The sequence below is a fragment of the Fonsecaea pedrosoi genome (assembly GCF_000835455.1).
Source record: "Fonsecaea pedrosoi CBS 271.37 unplaced genomic scaffold supercont1.1, whole genome shotgun sequence".
Taxonomy (NCBI): domain Eukaryota; kingdom Fungi; phylum Ascomycota; class Eurotiomycetes; order Chaetothyriales; family Herpotrichiellaceae; genus Fonsecaea; species Fonsecaea pedrosoi.
In genome coordinates this window covers 865,258-888,285 of record NW_013550615.1, presented here as the reverse complement: position 1 = coordinate 888,285, position 23,028 = coordinate 865,258, and the positions used below count along the sequence as shown (strand labels likewise).

General features: G+C 52.7%; 7 protein-coding genes across 7 annotated transcripts; 3 read left to right on the top strand and 4 right to left on the bottom strand.

The window, feature by feature from the left end:
- Positions 1 to 850: 850 nt before the first annotated feature.
- Positions 851 to 2,254, bottom strand: Z517_00308 (glutaminase A; the record flags this gene model as incomplete). The annotated part of the gene is made up of 1 exon (XM_013433274.1): positions 851 to 2,254. The coding sequence occupies one exon, from the start codon at positions 2,252 to 2,254 to the stop codon at positions 851 to 853; it is 1,404 nt and encodes a 467-aa protein (XP_013288728.1).
- Positions 2,255 to 3,678: 1,424 nt separating this feature from the next.
- Positions 3,679 to 4,702, top strand: Z517_00307 (uncharacterized protein; the record flags this gene model as incomplete). The annotated part of the gene is made up of 2 exons (XM_013433273.1): positions 3,679 to 4,013; positions 4,201 to 4,702. 2 exons carry the CDS (start codon positions 3,679 to 3,681, stop codon positions 4,700 to 4,702), a joined length of 837 nt encoding a protein of 278 aa, XP_013288727.1.
- Positions 4,703 to 4,984: 282 nt separating this feature from the next.
- On the bottom strand, positions 4,985 to 9,226 carry Z517_00306 (uncharacterized protein; the record flags this gene model as incomplete). The annotated part of the gene is made up of 11 exons (XM_013433272.1): positions 4,985 to 5,474; positions 5,571 to 5,756; positions 5,874 to 6,448; positions 6,533 to 6,613; positions 6,680 to 7,140; positions 7,989 to 8,069; positions 8,147 to 8,263; positions 8,373 to 8,517; positions 8,589 to 8,646; positions 8,704 to 8,797; positions 8,935 to 9,226. 11 exons carry the CDS (start codon positions 9,224 to 9,226, stop codon positions 4,985 to 4,987), a joined length of 2,580 nt encoding a protein of 859 aa, XP_013288726.1.
- A 1,036-nt stretch (positions 9,227 to 10,262) lies between these two features.
- Z517_00305 (uncharacterized protein) lies at positions 10,263 to 12,634 on the bottom strand (the record flags this gene model as incomplete). The annotated part of the gene is made up of 9 exons (XM_013433271.1): positions 10,263 to 10,494; positions 10,581 to 10,897; positions 10,948 to 11,210; positions 11,272 to 11,449; positions 11,505 to 11,751; positions 11,806 to 11,827; positions 11,889 to 12,078; positions 12,149 to 12,162; positions 12,229 to 12,634. The coding sequence occupies 9 exons, from the start codon at positions 12,632 to 12,634 to the stop codon at positions 10,263 to 10,265; spliced, it is 1,869 nt and encodes a 622-aa protein (XP_013288725.1).
- Positions 12,635 to 15,976: 3,342 nt separating this feature from the next.
- Z517_00304 (uncharacterized protein) lies at positions 15,977 to 17,356 on the top strand (the record flags this gene model as incomplete). Its single annotated transcript, XM_013433270.1, has 6 exons — positions 15,977 to 16,019; positions 16,083 to 16,165; positions 16,237 to 16,264; positions 16,332 to 16,381; positions 16,437 to 17,087; positions 17,168 to 17,356. The coding sequence occupies 6 exons, from the start codon at positions 15,977 to 15,979 to the stop codon at positions 17,354 to 17,356; spliced, it is 1,044 nt and encodes a 347-aa protein (XP_013288724.1).
- A 261-nt stretch (positions 17,357 to 17,617) lies between these two features.
- Z517_00303 (uncharacterized protein) lies at positions 17,618 to 19,935 on the bottom strand (the record flags this gene model as incomplete). The annotated part of the gene is made up of 7 exons (XM_013433269.1): positions 17,618 to 18,065; positions 18,174 to 18,899; positions 18,956 to 19,258; positions 19,345 to 19,440; positions 19,495 to 19,508; positions 19,676 to 19,698; positions 19,773 to 19,935. 7 exons carry the CDS (start codon positions 19,933 to 19,935, stop codon positions 17,618 to 17,620), a joined length of 1,773 nt encoding a protein of 590 aa, XP_013288723.1.
- A 753-nt stretch (positions 19,936 to 20,688) lies between these two features.
- Z517_00302 (uncharacterized protein) lies at positions 20,689 to 22,989 on the top strand (the record flags this gene model as incomplete). The annotated part of the gene is made up of 8 exons (XM_013433268.1): positions 20,689 to 20,870; positions 20,927 to 20,982; positions 21,035 to 21,109; positions 21,168 to 21,493; positions 21,637 to 22,152; positions 22,218 to 22,409; positions 22,480 to 22,631; positions 22,743 to 22,989. 8 exons carry the CDS (start codon positions 20,689 to 20,691, stop codon positions 22,987 to 22,989), a joined length of 1,746 nt encoding a protein of 581 aa, XP_013288722.1.
- Positions 22,990 to 23,028: the final 39 nt, after the last annotated feature.

Below are 23,028 nucleotides of genomic sequence, written 5' to 3'. Positions count from 1 at the left end.
CATCAATCCGGAAATGAGATTGTCGTCGTGATGTGCCGTTGCATCACTGGTTCCACCACACATCATGTATCTACTTGACACGAGGACTCTAGAATTGCATGTTCCCACTGGCACATATCCTCCACCATTACCTGGCCGCCCGCTCTTGTCGCGTTACCTATTCGCAGTTGCTCGCACGACACGCACGCATTAATTGAATCCTTCATGACGGGAAACATCAATTGAAGCTAAAATAGAATTATGTCTCTCGAAAAGACGCTGCGTAAGATCAACCTCGACCTTGAGCGCTAAGCATGGCCTTCTGCATTCTCCCGGAACCTCGAAAGTCATTCTTGGGACTTTCACTTCTTTTCCGGCTCATCGGTTGGCACAACGGCTCTTGCTTCTATTTCGTTCCAAAATTTCTTCTTCCAGGATGCCACCTCGGCGGCGTCTTCTATCCACACCCCATGCTCTCCTGAAGTGAGAGTTGGGAGTGGCCGGCCTATGAACAAAACGTGCTCCTCCATCACCTGTGTTTGCTTGTATTCAGCTCTCTGCAAGGCAGGCAAGCCTCACGGAACGGTGTGGGCGCACGACAAGATGGAGTGGTAGAGGGTCAGTAGCTCTAAACGTGAACAGAAGTATTTGGGAAGTGTGAGGCTAGTGAGGCTAAGCCAACGTTGGGCCAGGCTGGGCCGCGACCCCGTCGGAAAAGTTTAGCTAAGGGATTCATGGGTCGTCACACGTGACGACCTCTGCCATACACCACCAACGTCCTCGTGAGGGATATACACTTGTATATTCTAGCAAGGTCACTGACAATTTGTTGCCCACTGTTTAGGAAAAAGATATCCAGGTCCCTCCCTCCCTACCAATTATCCGATTGCGCAATGGCCGAACAGCCCCTGCCGCCAATAAACTCTCTCGCCTCCTTTTCATTGCTGACAATATGCGGACGTTGACCCGGACCCGGTGGAAGACTGTCCAGATCCATCTGCAAGACGTCGCTGGGATCGAGCACCACGACGTTCTTCCCCTCGACGACTAACCGCTTGATACTCTCGTGGATGACGCGGCGGGCGACGCGGTTGAGCGAGAAGGCGTCTCTCAGAGAAATCACAATGGCGCACGCGTCCTGGTGTGCCCCGGACCCGGGGTCCTTGGGGTCCGGGTCGCCGAGTTCGCGCACGATGGCGCGCGTGAGGCGCTCGGAGCCGGCGAAGCGGACGGCGCCACGGAGGGCGAAGATGACCACGCGTCGGTCGCAGTTGGGGTGGTGGGGTTCCTCCTGCCCCGCGACGATCTTGGCCACCGACGTGCTCACGCTGGCGCGCGCGACTTGGCTGACGTCCATCATGTGGAAGCCCATGTCGCGGGATAATTGCTCAAAGAGCGCCACGGCGCGGACGCTGTTACCTCGGTCGTTCAGTTTCGGTGAGAAGGCGGCGATGCCGACCTGTCCCGGTAGGGCGCCGATGACGCCGCCAGCGACGCCGCTCTTGGCTGGGATGCCGACGCGGGACACCCAGTCCCCCGCGGCGTCGTACATGCCGCATGTCGTCATGACGGAAAGCACCTGGCGGACACTGTCTGCGGGCATGATGGTTTCGCCCGTGACGGGGTTCACTCCGGCGTTGCAGAGGGTTGCCGCCATCATGGCCAAATCGCGGACGTTGACGTTGACGGAGCACTGGCGGATGTAGCCCTTGACGACCTCGGCGGGTTTGCACGAGATGATCCCCGCCGCCTTCAACATGTACCCGATGCCCATGTTGCGGTCGGCATCCTCAAGCTCGGCCTCGTACACGTCCTCGTCCACGTAAAGCTGTCGCCCCGCCAGCCTAGACAGAGTCTTGAGGATGCGGTCGACTCTCTCCTCCGCCGTGGCGTTGGGGTGGACCACGAGTGAATGCGCCGCAATAGCCCCGGCATTGATCATGGGGTTCATCGGTCGGTTGTTGCCCTTGTGCAGCGATAATTTGTTGAAGGCATCGCCGGACGGCTCGACGCCGATCCGCTCCAGCACATGTTCCAGCCCAGCGTCCTCGATTGCGATGGCGTAGACAAACGCCTTTGAGATGGACTGGATCGAAAACTCGACTTGGTCGTCCCCGGCTGAGTAGACGTTGCCATCTACCATGACGAGTGCCACGGCGAGCTTGGATGTGTCTGCATTTGCCAGCGTCTTGATGTATTGAGCCGGGGCGCCATCGTCGTTCGGTCGGACCTTCTCCAACAAAATATTCAGGTAGTCCGGGATCGGTGACTTCATATCTATCGGGGAAACTCTTTTGCCGTGCTATGCCGTGCGGTATTGTGGCCTCTTGTCGAAGCACGTTGAAGGGAAAGAAATGGGGCGTGGTGTTCTTTGTAAGTTTTATTTGTCAACCAAATCCCCAAGTCCCCAAGAAGCGCCAATACTTTAGAGTTCCTTGGTGGTTGCTATACGTAAGCGCGCGTGCTGGGCAGTCGAGTTGGCAACTTGGATCTTCTTACCACACGTGGACAATAAAGAAGGTGGATGAAAAAGTGCAAGTGAAAGTCATGTTGGACAAGTACCTTTTCAGCTCCCAGTTGCGTTGAAATGAGAGCTGAAAGCCGCCCGACACCACACCACGTGACGTCACATGACAAGTGAATAGATCTTTCACATACCTGTGCTTGTAGTCGGACATGTCTTTGAAGTCGCACAGAGGGTGTACAGACAAGCCGGAAAATGAATCGTGAATCGCCACATACTGTTGCCTTTGTGACTTGGAGGGTCTGCCCGCAGTAGTTGTCACAGTCCCTAGCTGGGTGCCGAGCTGGGTGCCTAGCCTCTTTGGTTAGGTTATGTCAGCTTCCCTTTACCACTTGCGGTATAGTTCCGGTGGGGACACGTACAGTACAAGTAGTTGTCCTCCTCTTGGTGTCTGACTATGCCCTGTGGCTATCCCTCTGGCCCCAAGCACCTTTCGATATTTGTTTCAGGTGAGCTGGGTCCCATTCTTCATGAAAAGGTCCGGAGAATGACCCAGGGCCACAGCTTCGCACAACCATAAGTTCACCTTGATACTCTCTTGTAGATATCTATATGTTTCGGGGAGTGGGAGAAATCTAATCTATGATTATCTTGTTTCCCTGCCGTTTGTGAATCCGGGGAAATCTAGTGTTTCACTTGGACCGAGGTTCCAGACTTTTCGCCAAAATGATCATGCACACGTGGGGTTTCCAACGAGGTGAAGCCAAGAAGCCGAGATGTCGAGATACCGGACTGCCGCATTGCTTTCCCCTTGGTGGTGGGGAAGACGTTGTTTTTTTTTCCTGGTCACTGGGAAAGAGGGCAAAGAGTTGAAGACAGTCAAGTTCAATGGAGTGAGGGAAATGTGCATGTGCAGAGATAGAGATGAATGGACATGACGACCGACCACAATTTTGTCATGCGAGCAGAGATGTCTCCTACAAGACAGAATTTTTTCTATGTCTTGTCAACCCTGTCCTCCCGGATCAGCTACTCAGCACTTCCCAAAGACTCAGGGCCCACAGGCGGACATGGCAAGTCCTTCTATACCTCGTTGATATTTACATATAGCACTAGCTAGCCTTGGCCCTTCCCAAGCCGACATCCCGGGATCCCGAGCTATAGTATAAGGATTTTGCAATGCTTTTTCGATCATTGTTGTTGGCGATGGTTGCTATTAGAGAGTGTTTTCAATTATGAGTGTACGGGAAAAGGAGACGGCAATCGTCACGGGCGGCTCCCGGGGTATCGGTTTGGCCATTGCGCGGAAACTCGCTTCGCGGGGGATCAATGTGCTCATTGCAGATGTCCGGGAGGAACTCGGCAGGGAATCGGCGGAGCAAATCACAAAGGACTTTGGTGTCGAGGCCGTCTTCATCCGGGCCGACATGCGGAGCGAAGACGACATCAAGGCCATGGTTGACAAGGCCGTGAGCCTGTGGGGGAGGCTTGATTGGGCGGCCAACAACGCGGGAGTGGGCGAGGCCATGGACGACAACGAGGACCATGTCACGAGGGAAGGGTTTGACAAGTAAGTTCATGAGATGAGATGAGGCCTCCCTCGTGGCTATGTCCCACAGTTCCTTACCCATCTCGATGTGGCGCACACCACACCGAGGGGGAAAGAGTCTATGGACCAAAAACAAAAAAAGGAAAAAAAAAAAAAAAAAAAAAAGGGGATGAGCTAACAGCTTTCTCTTTTCCTCCCATCTTTTCAGGCTGTACGAAATCTGCCAGCGAGGCGTCTGGCTCTGCCAAAAGTACGAGGCCGAACAGATGCGGAAACAAGAGCCGCGCGTCCCCGAGGGAAGCTACCTCAACGACAAGTCGTACCCCCAGCGCGGCGCCATCGTGAACACGGCCTCGATCTGCGGACGCATGACCAACGGGATGCCGGCCTACACGTCGGCCAAGCACGGCGTGCTGGGCATCACCCGGACGGGATGTCTGTTCTACGGTAAGCATGGCATCCGGGTCAACGCCCTCTCGCCCGGCGTGGTCATCACGCCCGAGTACCTCGACTGGAAGAAGGACTTTGTCGACGACGAGCGGTTTGCCGAGCAGGCCAGCGGCTATGCGAAGCGCTGCCCCATGAAACGGGCGAGCGATTGTGAGGAGCAGGCCAACGTGGCCAGTTTCCTCTTGAGCGGTGAGAGTAGCTTTGTCAACGGGGCCGATATCGTCTGTGACGGAGGTCTCACGGCCGTGTTTGACAGGTGATGATGGATGAGATTGGTCGGGCTCGACCTGGAAAATTCATGGGGAAAACTTGAGGCTATAGTCATATCATATTCCAATCGAGACATAGCCGTGAGGGGCCAAACGCAGAGCTTTGGTCTCTTAAGAGGGGCAATCGGTGGCCTGAACTAGCTTGCGATCGATGGACCAATCCACCATGAACCTTCTTCATCCTATGCTCGGTCCATACATGCTGGCTTGACCCTAGTCCTCCTTTTCGTGGGCAATCATGTACTAGCCTGCTAGGCATATATGGCGCGTCAACTATAGCCAACCGACAATCGACCGGTGGACAAAACACTCCTGAATAAATCTCAGTGCCCACGAGACCGTCACCGTCCGTGCCCTCAACCACTGCAGTTCGTGCTTGTCGAAGAACAGGTGGCAGAGCTCGTGCCCTTGACCCAGCGAAGAGGGCGACGTGGCGGCCAACACGTCGATGGCATCCGCATCTGCATCTGCGTCTCCCCCCCCGCCTCGGCAGCGCATGCTGGGGGAATCCGTCAACACTGTCGCTCCACTCGTTGACGTACGTCCTTTTTGCAGATCTTTGGTCAGCCGGTGAGGTAGCGAGCGTGTAAGAACATCGACGAGTCGAGTTACGAATTGTGCTCCGCTGAACCGACCCCGAAGGGTATGCAGGACCCGGAGAAGATTGGCGAGGCTCTGCATGTCCGTGGTTCTGGCGGCTTGAAGGTCTCGCTGGTAGATGTTCACGAGCAAGAGGCAGATGGGCAATGGGAGCCAGGTCGCACTAGAGAAATAAGGCGGGCGTCAGTATGGGTGGCCTTTTTGCGTGTCGTGGTGGTGCTGCTCTACTCAATCCCGAGGGACTCTCTTCCACACTTACATGACCAAAGGAATGCGTTCCCTTCCCAATACCTTGATCAAGGCTGCCGCCGTCCTCGAAATCTCATGGGGAGCGGCCTCTGTCTCCAGAATTGCCGCGAGATCGAGCCCCTCGCAGAGTCCACCAGTGGGAAGGCCGTCGTAGGAGTGAAGATGGTGAATCTGGTATAGCTGAATGACCAGGGCACTAGGGGAAGGAGGGGCCGTGTAAGAAACCGTTTTTAAGAAGCACGACGAAAAAGAAAACACCGACCGGGGCCGGGGGGGGGGGGGGGGGGTAGGGAAGGCCAAATGCAAAACTCACTGCCGAAGGATATCGAGAACCTGAACGGTTACCATATTCCGTTCACCCGCGCTGCTGTGGGCGACGAGACACTCTCGTCGGCTCTCATCCCACCTTTGAATCGCCTCGCGGATCCGGAAAATGTCGTCTGAACTGAACGGGTTTGTCGCGCGATCTCGAAACGCGCAGAACCGGGCCACAATGTCGCTGAGCTGGCACGCCAGCGGAAATGACCTGCGAACCATCTCGACGACCTCGACGTCGGTGTTTGGTGGGAAGGCGATCCTCGCGGCGATGGCTTTGACATGCACGCCGTCGTCGGCAACTGTATCGTCGGCGACGATATCGTCGAGGGGAGTGTGGAAGGCCAGAATTCGCTTCCTGATCAGGCAGCATTTCCACAGCAGGAGGATCCTCTTGCCGTCGTGGTGCTTGTCGGTCATTGATTCGCGCGCCGTCCGTGCCTTGCTCAGGGCCAGATCAGCCCAGTAGTGGTTGACCTCAGTCTCGGAGCTATAAGGGCCCCAGTGGCTTAGCAGCAAGCAGGTCTCGGCTTGGACAACAGGGTTCATGGTCTCGTCTTGATGGAAGTACCTCTAGAAATTTCCAAGTCAGTCGAGCGTCGACTGGATTGCAAGGGGTCCGATAACGCCTATAGAGATGACCTCTTTTCACCTTACCCTGGCTTGGTCGAAGAGGACGCTCTGACCTTCGTGGATGGATGAAAATGGTGTGCTCTCGAGCTGGGACTCACTGAGATACTACACTCAGATGCATCAGCGTCTCGGTGTACGACTGGGGGAGACATGACCGGGTTCCGGCCTTACGCCAAACGCCACGAAGATCATGGCGAGATGCCGCGCTTTGCCATCAGCTTTGTCGCTGTGCCGATTCTGGAGGGCTGGCTCATCGTCCCTGGCATCGAGGAATGGCCAATGCGGATGGAAATACTGAAAGTATAGGTCTCTGAGCACTTTCTCCAGCTCGCCGGCTTGGGGCCAGCCTGGGAACAGCGTGGGTAGAAGTGCGGGACAGTAAGGGTTGCATGATACAGTGTCCTCGCCCTGTTCACCCATTTCTTGGTTGGGAGGTTCCCAACGAGGCCAGCAGGTTTCCTCTGAGGCATAGCCGTCCAGGACAGGAGAGCTCGTCAGCGGACGAATCCGTGCCATGTTTCCCTGAAAACCCAGATCAACCAAGGATGGAGGCGTGCACTTACCGAGAGTCGCGGACGGAATGTCTTGTTCGTCCTGATTAAAGACCGTATCCCAGGCGGGCGACTTGGGAGCTAAATGATTTTCATTACAGACGAATAACTGCATCTCGTTGTCGAAGTCTTGCCCAGAGAGTTCGGTGCCCTGAAGGCCCTCGCACAAGAAGGGATCAATGGAATGAGACTCCATAGATTGAATTGTCGCATACGCCGCCGGAACTACTATGGGTCTTTTGCTGCGTCTATGGATGTCATGGTCTTGGGTCTTGAATCTGGCACTATAGAGACTCGGGAAACGCTGTTTCTGTCGATTTATGGGCTCTCTCCTAGACACACAAACCGAGAAGCCGGCGAGCCGTAGCCACTGTTCCTCACGTTTTTACACCAACGTAGCTAGCGGGAAGACCAATGTGGAAAGGTTTAGTGCCTTGCATTCCTGTATGGACAGGAACCAATGGACTGTGGCCTGGCATCTCTCGCTATTTATCTGTTCTACCAAGTATCCAAGCCGTTCCCTGGACCAGTTCTTCTATGGCCTGCTTCGCGGCCGGGAGGTCCGGGATCAGATGAAAGCCGTGGGGAACCATGTCGAACAGTTTGAACCGAACGGGCACCCTAGATCGGGCGAAGAAAATATATATATATATGATCAGTGGACCATCCGTACTTTGCTGCATAATCGCAAAATGGTGTCTCGGACGGATAGAACCTACCTGTTCGCTTCAAGGGCACTTCGCATGGCGATTCCTTGGTCACGGAGGGGGTCCCAGCCCGCGCAGACAATAACTGTAAACGACATTTTTCCCGTTAGAAATCTCCCCCTTGTTGCAGGTATTCCATCCCCCCCCCCCCCCCCCCCCCGAAAACAATGGATGCTCACAGACAGGGCAGGCGGGAAGGCTGTTACCGCCTCTTGGACTTACCCGTCGGCGGAAATGCGGCCAGATCTGGTGCGAGCAGTGGCGATACTAGCGATTGTCGAGTTCGCTCCGGGTGGTATTGATCTAATGAGGCCGTGAGTGAAACGCCATTTGCAACAGAGCGTGATCTCAAATCAGTGTTGAGGCGTGATGCTCCTTACCGAAACAAAAAGATAGAGCGTCTGAGCTCAGTAGCGGAGCGTTGGCGTGTTCTTCCCAGCTGCGGTTTGCAACAGCTCCGTCGTCGGGCCAGTGAAGGGGATCGCACGTCACGGGGACTGTAGTGTTCCTCGCGCGTGAGTCTCTTTTTGAACTCGAAGCGGAAGCCCGTCTGGGGATTGCTGGCTTGACTTGATTGAGAGGTGGAAGAAAAGGGCAGACACTCACTATTCAATACCAGTCCCCGTATTTGGAGTCCGGCCTCACCCTTCAGACTTCGATAGACTCCGCAGACCAGGTTTGCGCCCGCGCTGCTTCCTCCCAAGACGACCCGAGTTCGGTCGAAGCGATATTGATTGGAGTCGCGAAGGATCTATTGCGAGACAACTCAATACCATCCACGAGGAGAAGAGAGTGGTGTGTTCCTCGGTTGAGACAACTCACGGCTTGAATGCTGTCCACGCAGTCGTTCAACGGCGTCGGAAAGCGATGCTCAGGGCTCCTTGATCAGCCGTTATTTACAGAGACATCAAGAAAAGGCTGAAGAATGCCTACTCACAGCCTGTAGTGGAGGCTGACGGCTAAATATCCCAAGCGTTTGACGGCCTCCCTTGCGAAACCATCTTCAACCGAGAAGTCACCAGTGATCCAGCCTGACATGTTTTGATGGGGGTGGGTTTTCCCGTCAGCGATAGGTTCTTCGACCAAGTACCAAGACCATAGTAATAGAGATTTACCATCGAAAAACACAACACACGTATCCCACAGAAAGAAAAAAAGATAGACTTACCTCCCCCGTGAATGAGGATCAGCAGAGGCCGGGAAGCTGGCTTTGGAAAGACAGGCGCAGAGGCGGACGTCGCCGCTTCATACCAGAGCAGACTCAGCGGTGCCCCATCACGAGAAACGACTTTGCTCCATCTGACCTCGACGTCGCCGTCGCCCTGGGCTCCATTCGTCAATTCATCGGCCGACCGTCTGATTTTGCCAAAGGACTCGACATCTGGAAAATCACGAGGGTCGAGGGCTGGATACTTGTCCAAGGGCCAGAGGGCTTCATAGAGGTCGGGCGGTGACGGCATTGGACTTGTTGACGTTTCACGCATCGACAAAGTTGACTCAAATGGAACAGATCTGTCTTTTTAGTCTCGAGTTTTGAGATGTTTCTCCATGGTGTGGCCGCCTGTCAATGTCGAATGGGCACGTCCGGCCGGGGAGCCGAGATTCCGCTGCTGATTAGACATGAACCCCAGATACAGCCGGTCAGATCTGCCCGATCCAATAGAATATCTTTGACGTATAGTAATACCCCGTCGAATGACGTTTCGACTGTGGAGAACTGCTTCTGGGGCACTAATGACTGGCAGGTCATATTCACGTGGGTGCGATTGGGGGCTTCGCACTGACGATCCACGAGGAGACTGGCTGACATGGCATCAACGCCTTGGTTGTGAATCTGCGAGACGGACCGAGGAATAGGAAGTTCGAAGGAGTTCCGCAGTCAATCAAAACAAGCCAAACCAGCGTTGTTGAGACGGTGATGACAGCTGGTGGGGAGGCTGGTGTCAAAAGAACGGTCTTTCTCGGTCTCAACACAATAACCTTGAGCACTCTGTCTCCCAACAAATCCGCCAGGGCTCGAAGGGACGCGTTGACTATTTTACTAGAGAGAACCAGTGCCATTGTTATCCTCTGAGCCGTTCTCGTCGACGGGGATATAGATTATGCTTGGAGTTGTAGAGGCACTCGACTAGACGAGTAGTAAGCACCGTGAATGGCGGACACATCCCCTGAGACAAGTGTTACGTGTGACGTGTAGTTTTATGGGTAAAAAGAAACAATATGCTATCAAAGGCCACAACAAAGAAGAGACGAGCAAAGGGGTCGGATCCAAGTAATTAAACACTAGCGCAGGATGAGCTATGCAGGTAAATAGTCTGATTGCGAGACTGGATGCGATATTTCAAGCTCGGTCCGGAATTTCCTCTATCGGAGTGTGACTGTTGCTGGCATCCTTCTCTACCTAAAGCAAGAACATGATTGTGGTAGTAGCAGGCCTCGGAGTAGTGAAATAGGTGGTGAGGGAGACAATAAATTGCAGGTTTTGTTGTTGATGGCTCAAGATTTGGCTCTTGTTATAGTCATACGTGCAGATCGTGCAAAGAAGGTCAGAAAATGTGTCAAATGAGGGTCTCCGAGTAGCGGTCGCGGTGTGTCAACACTGTGTACCGAGGACTCGACGACGATGGAGATCAGCTCCATGTATTCACTTGCCTCGGGAACCGCCGGGTTGTGAAGGATGGCCAGGTACAAGACGTACAAAGCAAATGCAGGAAAAGGCTCAAGATACCTGGAATTGAATACAACGTCAGTCAAGCGATCAGCTGTTGGGAAGGCTAGGGAAATTTCCCCCGAACGGTAGAAATGCATTCATACCAGTAGAAGTTCGACACATCTTTGGGCAATGCCGTGATCATCCGAATCAATAGTGCAGCTGCTTCCCCGGTTTTTTCAAGATCCCGAGTCTCAGATGAAGCATGGCCCGGTAGCTGATCAGAAGATTTATGCTTGAGGCCTTGCACAGTTTTCCCCGCGAGCACTCTCATACCCAAGATCCATCTCGCCACACAAATCGACGAGTTGAGGACCAGAAGAGGTAGTCTCAGCAGATGAGACGTGTTGGAAATTTGTCGCGCTTCGTTGCCCGATTTGAGAAGCCAGTTAGCATCAAGGCTGTCACAGAATTTTGATATCTACGTAGAGTTAGAAAGATCCGGAATGAACACAATCGTGCTAGACCGACCTCTTTTTCAATCTCCGCAGTCTTTGACTCTAGGATCTCGAGCTCCAATGATCTTGCGGTTAGTTCGAATACGCGTTGCAGAATATGCGAAACTTCGATATTGGCAAGGAAGAGCTCTCTCTGTGGAAGTCCGAGAAGAGGATCATCCATAAAGCCACAGTCTTCAGGGTTCGAGAAGTCGGCTTCAAGGATATGCTTCGGCACTTGGACCTCGATATCTTCTCGGCGGAGTATGGGGGCACGGCCGAGGCGAAATGTCAACACTGTATGCCTCGCTGTTAGCACGAAAGCCATTGTAGTGTGACTGCCAGGATTTTCACTCACGCGTATCCAAGCAATACAACGTCCAGAACACGAGGCTGCGCTGTCTCAATTCTTCGTGGGAAAATCCCCATGCTCTTCGAGGCTGCAGATGAAGTCCAAGGGCTTGACTGTCGCGCACGGCACAGGCAAGGATGGTGTAACCCCAATGTGGAGAGGTTGAGTGGCTCAGGAAGAGGTACTGAAACCGAAAGTCAGTCCCACGTATTCTTCTCGTCCTGAAGTGATGGCCTCACCATAAGCGTCAAGGTCTGCACTTTGCGCAGAGACGACAGTCCAAGCGCTACCCGAGAGAACAACCCTAGAGCATTGCAGAAGAGGCCACAAGTCTGGTCGTCATTCGTACTGACACTAGCACGACTCCCCATGGCCAACACGATGTTGACGAGAGCACACCACGTCGGATTTTGAACATGTGATAACGAAGAATAAGAACGATTGAATTCGTGGATGAAGCTCTGCTGGTCGAGGACAGGAAAAGCACTTGAAAGATCAGCCTCAATAACTATCTCGAGAAGAGTTGAGTCTTATCCTTACCACTGCACTTCATCGAAATATGCTTCAAACATCCAAGAGTCAGCACAAAATGTGTGAGAATATTTAAGTTGGAGTCAACTTACTCTGGAGATATGATAGAGCAACATCATAAGGTGGTAGATAAGCGGCATCATAAGGCCGGGATGTGGACAGCACGTCATCAAGGGCATCAGGAGTCCACTTGGAGAGAAATGAGTGCATCTGGTCGGCGAAATAGGTCGAGGATGTTGCATTGGTAATCCATGTCTGGCCTATCTGTGTCCCAGCGACGAACTAGAGTGCAAGAAAGTGAGATGGTGTGACGCGCGTTGGCACCCAGGAAGGCCCAATCTCAGTAACTTACTGCCATGCTTGGCCCTGAAATGCAATGTTAGTAATTGTACGTGCCCCTAGGTCAGATAAGAAAGGGTCTTGACTTCATACCCATGTACTTGATATGGCCTGAAGCCGCTTTCTGCAGGCTGTGACCAACATCTTCTTCCAAATATGCCTCTCCCCAACGGCTGGGGCGGTGTCCTCTCGAACTGGTGGAGAAATACGCGTTATCGACATCGAGGCCAACTCCTCCCGGTCCGGCTTCAGAGCTATGCATCCTAGCGTCAGATGGGAAGTCTTCCGGCGTCAAATGAGACGCAAAGCTCTCGTCATTGCCCGGGGGCTGATCTCGCGTCGTTTGATGAGTCGTGGAGAAGATGCCGTTGAAATCAGGTGTCTTGCCGGGCAAAAAGTCGAGGAGCTGATCTGCCTCAAAGATTTGTGGCGTCAAGATTCCGGTATTGCCCAGGACCTCGTCCATTAGATCACAGTGTGTTGTGAAATCTTGGTACATATTGGGCGTTTGCCCTGGAAGATCGAGTTGGCCCGTATGAAGGAACTGTGTGCCTCCTCCTGGCGTTGGTTGTGGTGTGGTGCCTGTTTTTTCATGGCTACTTTGAGGATGCCTAGGTTGATGTTGTTGAGGCTGTCGAGATTCAACCCCTGACATTGCCATTTGGTGGGATATGTCCATTGGAGCTGAGTTGGCTGCGGAGGTCATGAGAAAGATATTCCAACTGTGAGGTGCAAGAGAGGGCACGAACAAGCAACTGAGGATGGACTAGGCTGTTGGTTTGAGGAACAGCTATGGTCGATGTTGACGAGGTTCGGACCTGAAGATGGTACCTCATTGCTTTCAAGATCGTTTCTGACGCAGTCTGTTGCTTTCTTCGAAGTCATATGTCGCGGTGCTCGCTGAGTCGCTCGGACAGCTCGGGGTAGATAGATACACCGGCTCCGGTGTAGCAAGCACTGAGAACATGCCGGACGAACACCGTCGCCTGCGCGGCGCAGCTGTCAGTTGGAGTTGTGAAAAGAAGGTGAAACACCACTTACACCGTACTTTCTTCTTGCGACACAGTTTACACGCCCTTGGGGTCCGTCTACCGAGACACGAAAGCAGACGTTAGGAGTTGATCTCACCCCCAAAAACAATGTACAACTACCGGATTCATTCATACCTGTGCGCCCAATCGGACTCGTCACCAGAAGCGTCATATGTTGGATTACCGGAAGCCATGGGTTAATGGGAGGATATTATGGCCAAAATTGCTGTTTTTATCGACACAGTGGTACAATTCTTCGAAGGGTTGATGAAGATAAAAATGTGTGGCTCGTAACTTGAAAGGATGAAGAGTTGCGGGGTAAGGCGAGGATTAGGCTAGTGGCCAGCAACACCTGGGGGGACGGAGGAGGGACCCTGGGGTCTGGGAGAGTGCCAAAGCATGGAGGGCAAGATTTCGGTCAGGCTAGTTGGCTAGGTGGCTAGGCACTTGGGAGATTTGTGGAGACGGGTATCTCCAGGTACTCGGTTACCACAGTATTCGATGATAGGGACCACGCTACAGGGCAATTACGGGGTTGTCTTTAGTTAAAGCAGGCGCCGCCTAGCGAAGTAGCATGGCCGCCAAGCCTCGATCCAGTTAGTGAAAGTTAGCTCCACCACTCGGCCTGAAGCGACAGTCTTTCTCGCAGTTACGATTTCCCCCTAATTCCTGTAAGAGGATTAGAAGTAATGGTAGAAGGTATCTATTAGTACTTTGATGTGTACGAGAATGATAACATACCGGCTGCCCAACTGCCAACTAATGAAATTCCAAAGACAAAAGTACCGGGTATCGAGGCGATTGGTGACGAAACCCGGCATTTCGGCAATCCGGAGCACAAACTCCTTCACCTCCAGATGCGCAGGTCTTTAGCGCACCAAGTTCGTCTGGGAAGATTCAGGATCGAGTTCCTAGTCCTCAGATCTCACAGCCTCATCCCTCGCCGCGTCTCCGAGCACGAGCAATACAGCTGAGATAGGAATCAAGGCCATGTTAGACGCTCACATCAATTACGACCAAGTCCAACTACGGATCAATGGTTATTGGTACGGCGACTCGACTTGTGGCCAGCGAGTCCTCTACCAGCTCCGAATGATGAAAATTCCCAACCACGACGTTTGACAAAAATTGCTCGACAGGAATTACTGGACTACATTTGGCTCAGCAGGCGGTACCACCCAGCGCTGTGCACTGTGTGCTAGCGGTACAGATGCACATTAGACGCCACGATGAAGGCCACGTGCGGTTGTGACAAACGCACCTAGTGCAACGCAATTGTTCGGAATTGCTAGCCGAGACTACATGGAAAGATCTGGCGCCAACGCCGCAGATTTTAGCAGAGATCGCCCGGATCAGCCACAAGTACTCGACACGAAACCCTTGATCGCAATTCACGGACGAATATAGCCAAGAAAGTATTCTCCCAAGACATGATTCAATCCAAGGGGCCGGTGCACACTGTTCTCGGCGAGCCATATCGCTCTCGCCGTGACTTTAGCATCTGAATACTGTCGTCACTCATCACCAGGCATGCCACTCAAATGTCGCATTCTGCGGCGAGGCGACAAAGCATCTCCAGCTCGGCCCACTCCGCTGCTGAGAGTCGATCACCCAAACAAAACTATCCACGCCTCTTTTCTTGCAGTATGGGACATTTTGGCTGCTAACAAATTGCGACGTTCATTTATATGGTTGGACGTTGACTCAAGCTATGACTATCTTTTGTTTTGATAGAGTTGAAACGCGATGAAAATCAGCAAAGTACCACCATTGGACTCATTGTTTTTCGACGAACGCCCTTGACAGTCGTCCTCAGACATATGTAAAGAACAAAAGACGACAGCCACACTGCAAAAACTTCTTGCCATATGCGGTTAGTTCGATCCGGCATCCCGGTATCTCGGCAGGAAAAGTGGAGAACGCCAGAGAAGCTCCTTCAAACGAGCCAATTAAAGCCCTCGGCATCAGTTCAAGCTTGGAACTTGAGTGGAGTGTAGATCCGAGAGGTACTGTGCTTGCTCTGTCTCTGTCATTGATGCAAACAAGATCAAATTCGAATCATAGCCGATAGCAGCTCTTACTTGTTGAAAAATCAAAAAACTCTTTTCATGGACCTAGGATTTGAAGAACAAGGCAAAAAGTCATGACTTTTCCACAGGCCTCATATTCCTTCATATCCCCTGATCAGCTCAAAGGGCCTCTCCTTCGATCTCAAAGGACATACGATTGCTGCCATTCCTATGGCTTCAGATCGAATGACCCACTCAGCTAAGCCACTACAACAAGAGGGGTGGCGGATGGCTTGATGTGCGAACATCTGGGCCGGTCTAGAACCACAAGTGAAGCGAGCGAGTAATATGCCGACAAGCACCCCTGGGATCACGATTATTCTACAATGATGCTCCGCATCGTCATAGACGTTTCGTCTTCAGAGACGCCGGCGCGCCGACATCAAATCGGATTTTAGACGGAGGTCGTGGCTTCGAGATCATGCAGGGCCGCATGGACCCTGGTGGAATCCATCATGCTCGTTAGTTAACTAGCGGAACATCTCTGTATACCTACCCATCTCTATAGTCAACATCCCGGTTGGAAATGCCGGGATGGGAGGATGGTGAGGTGTGCTTGACTCCGGATTACCGGAGTCAGTCGTTTCGCGTTGGCCGCGAGGCGATATCGACCAAGCTACACAGCTCCTTCGGATCGCCGGCCTAAACCAAGAAAACCTCGATACACAACTAACTTGCATCTCCAAAGCTATAGTGTGCCCGTAATTTTCTAGTCGTCTGTAATTGACACTCACCGGCGCCATGGCGATTCATACAGCGTTGACCGAAGCACTCGGAATTCAGGGTGAGCTCTCCCGACCGTGACCCCTCCACGATATGGGAGGAGCCACGACTAACCATGTGACAGTTCCTGTGGTGCAGGGAGGCATGCAGTGGGTTGGATATGCCGAATTAGCGTCCGCAGTCAGCAATGCTGGAGGTCTGGGAATTGTGAGTCCAAGGACCGAAGCCACGATCCATATTAGAGATACACCTACTGACAACATGGTTTAAAACGACAGCTCACGGCGTTGACCCAGCCAAATGCAGGTAATAGGCACCACTGCCTCATGTTTCCACCAGGGTCTCGGTGGTGTTGTTGATCAAACCTGAACAGAGGCGTTGCGAAGTGAAATCCGAAGATGTCGTACCATGACTTCGAAGCCGGTAACATTGTCGCCGATGTCCCACGGGCATGATCATGGCTCTGACCAGATGGCAGTTCGGGGTCAACATCACTCTTCTGCCAACCATGGTACCCCCGGACTACCGGGCGTACATTAAAGTCGTCGTGGAAGAAGGGATCCGCGTCGTCGAAACCGCGGGCAACAGTCCCGCAACCGTCATCAATGCCCTCAAGGCCGCCAACATGATCGTCATCCACAAATGTACCACGATCCGACACGCCCTGTCCGCGGTCAAGCTCAACGTGGACTTTCTCTCCATCGACGGGTTCGAGTGTGCCGGCCATGTGGGAGAGTCGGACATTACCAATTTCATCCTGCTCAGTCGGTCTCGACAGACCATCAAGACCCCCTTTCTAGCGTCCGGGGGTTTCGCCGACGGCCAGGGTCTGGTCGCCGCCATGGCGTTGGGAGCAGTGGGGATCAATATGGGTACCAGATTTATGTGCACCCTGGAAGCGCCGGTGCACATGAATGTCAAAAAGGCCATTTGTGCCGGGTCGGAGCACGACACGGAGCTCGTCATGCGCAGATGGACCAACACCTCTCGGCTGTACAGCAACAAAGTGTCCAGAGAAGCGAGGGAGATTGAGAAACACAGTCCGACGGGCAAATTTGAAGAGATCGCTCCACTGGTCAGCGGCAAGCGGGGACGCGAGGTCTTCCTCAACGGCGATATCGACTACGGGGTGAGTTTCTATTGTCCCGCACCTGGGCAGATCATCGGTGAAGCGCTGAGTCGCTAACGCACAAGAAACAAAAATAACAGGTCTGGACCGCCGGCCAAGTCATGGGAATCATCAATGATATCCCTTCGTGCGAGGTATTGCTGAGACGGATCGAGAGAGAGGCCGAGGAAAGCCTTTATCGGATCGCTGCCATGGTCCAAGTCAAAGACTGCCCTTCAGGCGACAAGCACGATGCGTCTGCTACAGGCACGATGGTTAGTAAACTGTGATATGGGTTATAGAACTTCTCCACCAGTCAAATTTATAGTATTTTCCAAATACAACCATAAGAGCTAAGCCAACTGGCTTCGGTCGGCCCCCGGGTCGCATTTCTGGCTATACCATGTATATGTGTGTGTATATATATATGCCAGATTCTAAGATATCGCAGTCCAGCATCGCAGGCCTTCTTTGCAGAGGGAAAAAAGAAAAACAAAAGGCATGCCTCCTGATTGATGGACTCGAGAGGATACTAACAGTTTATCGTGTCGTCAGAGCCTGGGTCCCGCTGGTGGAAGCTCAGGCAATACCTCCTCTGGCTCCTTGTATTCTGTATCTTTCAGACCAATGGCACTTTCACCTCTATTTGCCACCCACGGGCCCTCGTAAATCTTCTTGCTCCCGATGATGGGCGCGTCGTCGAACTGGCGGACATAGAATGCCAGGTCGGCTTTGGGATCGACGTCGTCCGGAGCCAGTCCGTTGCCCAAGAACGACCACCGATTGTCGTAGAGATATGTATAGTCCCAGTCCTCGTACCGGGGGTGCTCGACGGCGCGCAGATAGTGGATGGTCGACCCTGTCCACACGGCCGAGATCTTGTTGTTGTGCCGGAGCTTGTACCACGATTGACAGTCTTCACTCCACACCGTCGTCTGGAAAAATGTGTCTTTGAATTTCATAAACTCATCCGCGGCCGCCATCTTCGGTGTCACCGTCCTGTAACAACGAGTTCATCGTCAGCGCGGTGCTCATGTCATCGTCACCGAAAGCAGAAGACGGGTCGTTTGACTATTTTCCCGCAATCCATCCACTTCTCTTTCTTACCTTATGTCTTCTGTCTGCATTCGGTAGATGAATTTGCAGATATAATCGCCCTGCGCTTCGACCGCGCACAAGACCGGGCCGTTGCCGATCGGGCAGTTCGGCCCCAAGAAGGTGAAGTAATTGGGGAACTCGGGAACGGCCAGTCCTAGATACCCTTTCGGCTGATCACTCCAGACGTCACGGAGATCTTGCCCCTTGGGTCCTACCACGGGATACTTGGGTTTGAATGACGTGTCGAACCCGGTGGCACAGATGATGATATCCACGGGAATTTCACGACCACTCGTGGTTCTCAAGCCCGCCTCAGTCACTTCAGCCAGTGCATCGTAGATAAGCTCGGTCTTGGGATCCTGCAAGGCCTGCAGGTACCCAATGCCCGGGGTTAGACGGCGACAGCCCAGAGGCCACTTTGGAATGAGCTTGTTCGCGAGGTCGAAGCTTCCCAGCTGCTCGCGCATCTGCTCGGTGAACTTTTGTTTCGCGGCTCGGCATTCGGGCGTGTTCTTCAAAAAGATCTGGAAAAAGCTGTTGTTGGTGGCCTCGATGCGCTTTCGAAGGAGCAAGTGTGTCTCTGGATGGTCGGCGAACTCGTTCTTCTCCTCCTCCGTGAATTTGCGGGGCATGCTGTTCCCAAAGGGCGTCACGACCCAGGCAGGACTGCGGATGACATGGACCACGCGGTTTACCTGGGGTAATATTGCCGGCAAGATCTGAATCCCCGAAGACCTAGAGCCATGTTCAGGGCCGTGACATATGAGGGCATTATCAATACCGGCACTTACCCATTGCCAACTAGCCCAACGGTTTTCTGGTCAAGGTCGACCTGCGGATCCCAATGCGCACTGTGCACTAGTTGACCCTGGAACTTGTCGAGTCCTGGAACATCAGGCCATTTCCAGCTGTTAAGTACGCCAGTCGCATTGACCAGAATATCGCAGACTGTCTTTTTTGATCTCCCAGACCGTAAGTCGTTGGTGGTCACGGTCCATGTAGCGCCGACTTCATCCCATTCACACCGTGTAACCGCATGTGAAAGTTGAATGTAGCGGTCCAGATTGTATTTGTGACAGAACGATTCAAAGTATCTGTGTATTTTTGAACGAAATATACGTGAGTACATTGTCTTCTGCTATATGGTTTGTATTGCGTGGATGGATGCGGGATTCATTACCCTTGAATCTCTTGAGACGTGGAATACGTGCCCTCATAGTCCGTCTTGGGTTCGAAGGAATAGGTATATGTGTGTGAAAAGTTGTCACAGGCGCATCTGCGTCAATTTAGTATCACAGTTGCGGAAGGCATATAGAACTGGTATGCTGACCCTGGATAATTGTTCTGCAACCCCGAGATTGTCAGCCTTGTATTCGGGAGACTTTGGACCGGCTACCAGGGATACGTTGGGTGCACGTTCTTGTAATGGCAGCAATGCACTTCCCATGACATATCCATGCATCCCCAAAAGAGACTGATGATAAGGCATCTGGGGAGTGGTCAAGACTTACTTCCCACCACGTCCCTCCCACTCCTGCTCGAAGGAGCCACAAGTCAGTCATGATACCAAGGTGCAACAAACCATAACGCGAGAGCCATTGAACCCACCTTCGTTCTTCTCAAAAATGGTCAAATCGACATTGATGAAGTTCCTCTGGATCTTGTAAGCGAGCAAGAGTCCAGAGGCTCCGGCGCCGATCCCAACGATCCGAAGCCGTCGGGGCTGCAGCGCGGGACGCTTCATGTATTCAGGGAGGTTCTGCGTGTCCATCTTGGCGACGAATGAATGGTAATTTGACTGCGCGGTAGAGATATTGGTTCAAGGTGCCAAATTTATGGTCTCTCGTTCAAAAGTGGCGGCAAATGCCAATGCCAGTCGAAGCATATTCCTCCGGTTTGCCGGGTGATTTCCCTTCCTTCCCACGCCACACGAACGCGCGCTTAGACGGTATCTGGGAAATGGGCCTACGGCTGCTCGATTTACGTGGCATTCAGGTTGACTATACGGACAAATTGGAAGTTTGTTGAAGGTAAGGAACGTAACGATCTCACTATACAAGAACTAAGTGTTAAACAGTATGCAAAAGAAGAGGGTCTAGTGCCCAGACTTTGACCTCCTGCTTCCTCTACCATCTCCTTTGAAACCTCCCTGCGATGACTCACGTTTCTAATGCGTCAGGCCTGGAGAAAGCTGCCAGTGATCTAGTGAAAACCCCTCATCCCTCGAGTTCTTTGTGTATCCATTCCCCTTAGAAGCAATCGTTATCACCACACCCCGCGCTGTTGCCACGCGGCCGGCTCTACCCTGTTTGTCGGTTCTCCGGTATCTCGGACGAACCCTCCGCCTCCATGCGCTCTGATTTGCTGCTTGGCGGCAAAGTGGTCTAGGTGGAGTGACATCGGACAAGGAAAAGGGGCTCGAGTAGTTAGTCTTGGTTTCCTATATTACCAGGTCGTCTAGAGGTGCCTATAGGTCACTTACTGCCCATTGTCTAATCATCACCTTCTGTCATATCCAGAAGCCATGGGGTCGTACGCCGAGCCGTATATGGTGCCAGATCGCTATCACTCTCAGATAACAAGGCCATTGAAAGTCATATGTATTGGTGCCGGGATCTCTGGACTATGTCTGGCTTACAAGATGATCAGAGGCTTGGAGAAGTTCTCCTTGACCATATACGAAAAGAACAAAGACATCGGTGGAACGTCAGTATTAAGTGCCCCATTATTCCTTGACCATATGCTGACTATCTACCCTGTAGCTGGTTGGAGAACAGATACCCCGGATGTGCTTGCGACGTCCCGGCACACATTTACAGTATGTCAACGTGAAACAAGTCTTCTCATCCACATCAAGCTGATCACCATAGCCTTCACATTTGATCCAAAACCCGACTGGTCCGAGTACTATGCCGGGGCAGAAGAGATCTACGAATACTGCCGGGGTATGATCCCTCGAGACAACTTCGGATCTCAATGCGTGATGTATTGACACCCTCGAAGATTTTTATCAGAAGCACGACTTGGCCAAGTTCGTCAAGCTCTGCCATGCGGTCAAAGAAGCTCGCTGGGACGAGGCCGAGTGCAAGTGGAAGGTTGAGGTGGAAAACTCTGAGACGTCGCCCTCCACGATTATCACAGACGAATGCGACGTGCTGATCGATGGTTCCGGATTTCTCAACACCTGGACCTGGCCGAAAATCAAAGACTTCGACTCGTTCAAGCTACCTAAGGTGCATTCTGCACAATGGAACCCCAATTTGGATTACAAGGGCAAGACGGTCGGAGTCATTGGCAACGGATCAAGTGCCATACAAGTGAGTGGTTACGTCTCCGAAGAAACCCGGGAACCAATATTATTCTAACGTGCAACATCAGCTTGTCCCAAAACTGGCGAAAGGTAGGAGAAACCCCTTCTGGACCATTCTGATGTTAAATACCTCCCAAGGGGACCGGGTTTGGGTGCTGACAGCCACATCCAGAAGTGGCATGCCTCAAAGTCTTCATGCGCTCGCCAACGTGGATCTCACCGGCGCTGGGCGGCGGCGTGGCTCTTCAGTTTCAAGACGAAGTCGGACACAATGGCCAGACGACTAACCTGGAGAACAAGCACGAACAGTTCACCTTCACCGAGGAGGAGAAGAAGAGGTTCCGCGACGACCCCGAATACCATTTGAGGTTCCGAAAAAGAATCGAGGCCGAGTTCAACACCATGGCAGATGCCTTTATATATGGCAGCGACGTCCAAAAGCAAATGTTCCAGACAATGACTCAACAGATGAAGGCGCGTATAGGCCCAGGACACGAGGACCTCACGGCGAAGCTAATCCCGCAATGGGCGCCGGGGTGTCGCAGACTGACTCCTGGGGATGGTTACCTAGAGACGCTGGTCCAGCCACACGTGCAGCCCGTGTTCGGGGAGATTGGCCGTCTAACGGAAACAGCAGTGGAAATGGCAGATGGGACGCAACACGAGGTTGATATCCTGGTAGGTCATCTGTCTGTATGTATACCACACCTGAAACACGCCGCTCACTGTGCATTATCGGACAGGTGTGTGCTACGGGCTTCGACACGTCGTTCATCCGAGCGTTCCCAATCATCGGACGCGATGGACTGAGCATGGAAAAGGCCTGGGCCCTGCGCCCAGATGCATACCTAGGCATTGCTGCGCCCCATTTTCCAAATTATTTCATGTCAACGGGACCTCAAGGCCCGTTGGGGAATGGGACCATCTTGCCTGCGGTAAGCGTCCTCCTCCCTTCTTTATCCCTTGAGAAATAGAGAAACCCTAACGACTGACAACACATCCCAGATCGAAACCGCATGTGAATATTTTGTTGCAGTCATGAAAAAGATGCAAGAAGAGGGCATTAAATCCGTGGAACCAAAGAGATACATGACGACCAAGTTCCAAGAACACATGTCGGCTTTCCACAAAAACACCGTCTGGTCGCAGCCATGCAGGTGAGTGTTGTACATATCCCGGGACCTCACTCGTTCCTTTCGCATTGGTTCGTTGTGGGAAGGAGGAAAAGGAGTGAACATTCAACTGACGCAGTCCATTTCTACCGCAAGATCATGGTACAAGAATGGCACGGTGGATGGGGAACCCCAGCTCTGGTGCGGCAGTGCTCTGACCTACGTCAAAACCATTCGAACTCCACGCTTTGAGGATTACGACATGCAGTATGAGAGTTCTAATCCTTGGGCGTTCCTCGGCAACGGTAAAACGAGAGCCCACTACGAGGCCGCCGAAGGTAAAGCAGTTATCAACCAGCTGGCACCATATATCCGGAATGATGATACACCATGGGCTATTTAGAAGACGGGAGAACCTTGAACAGAGAAGGCGAACTGGGAA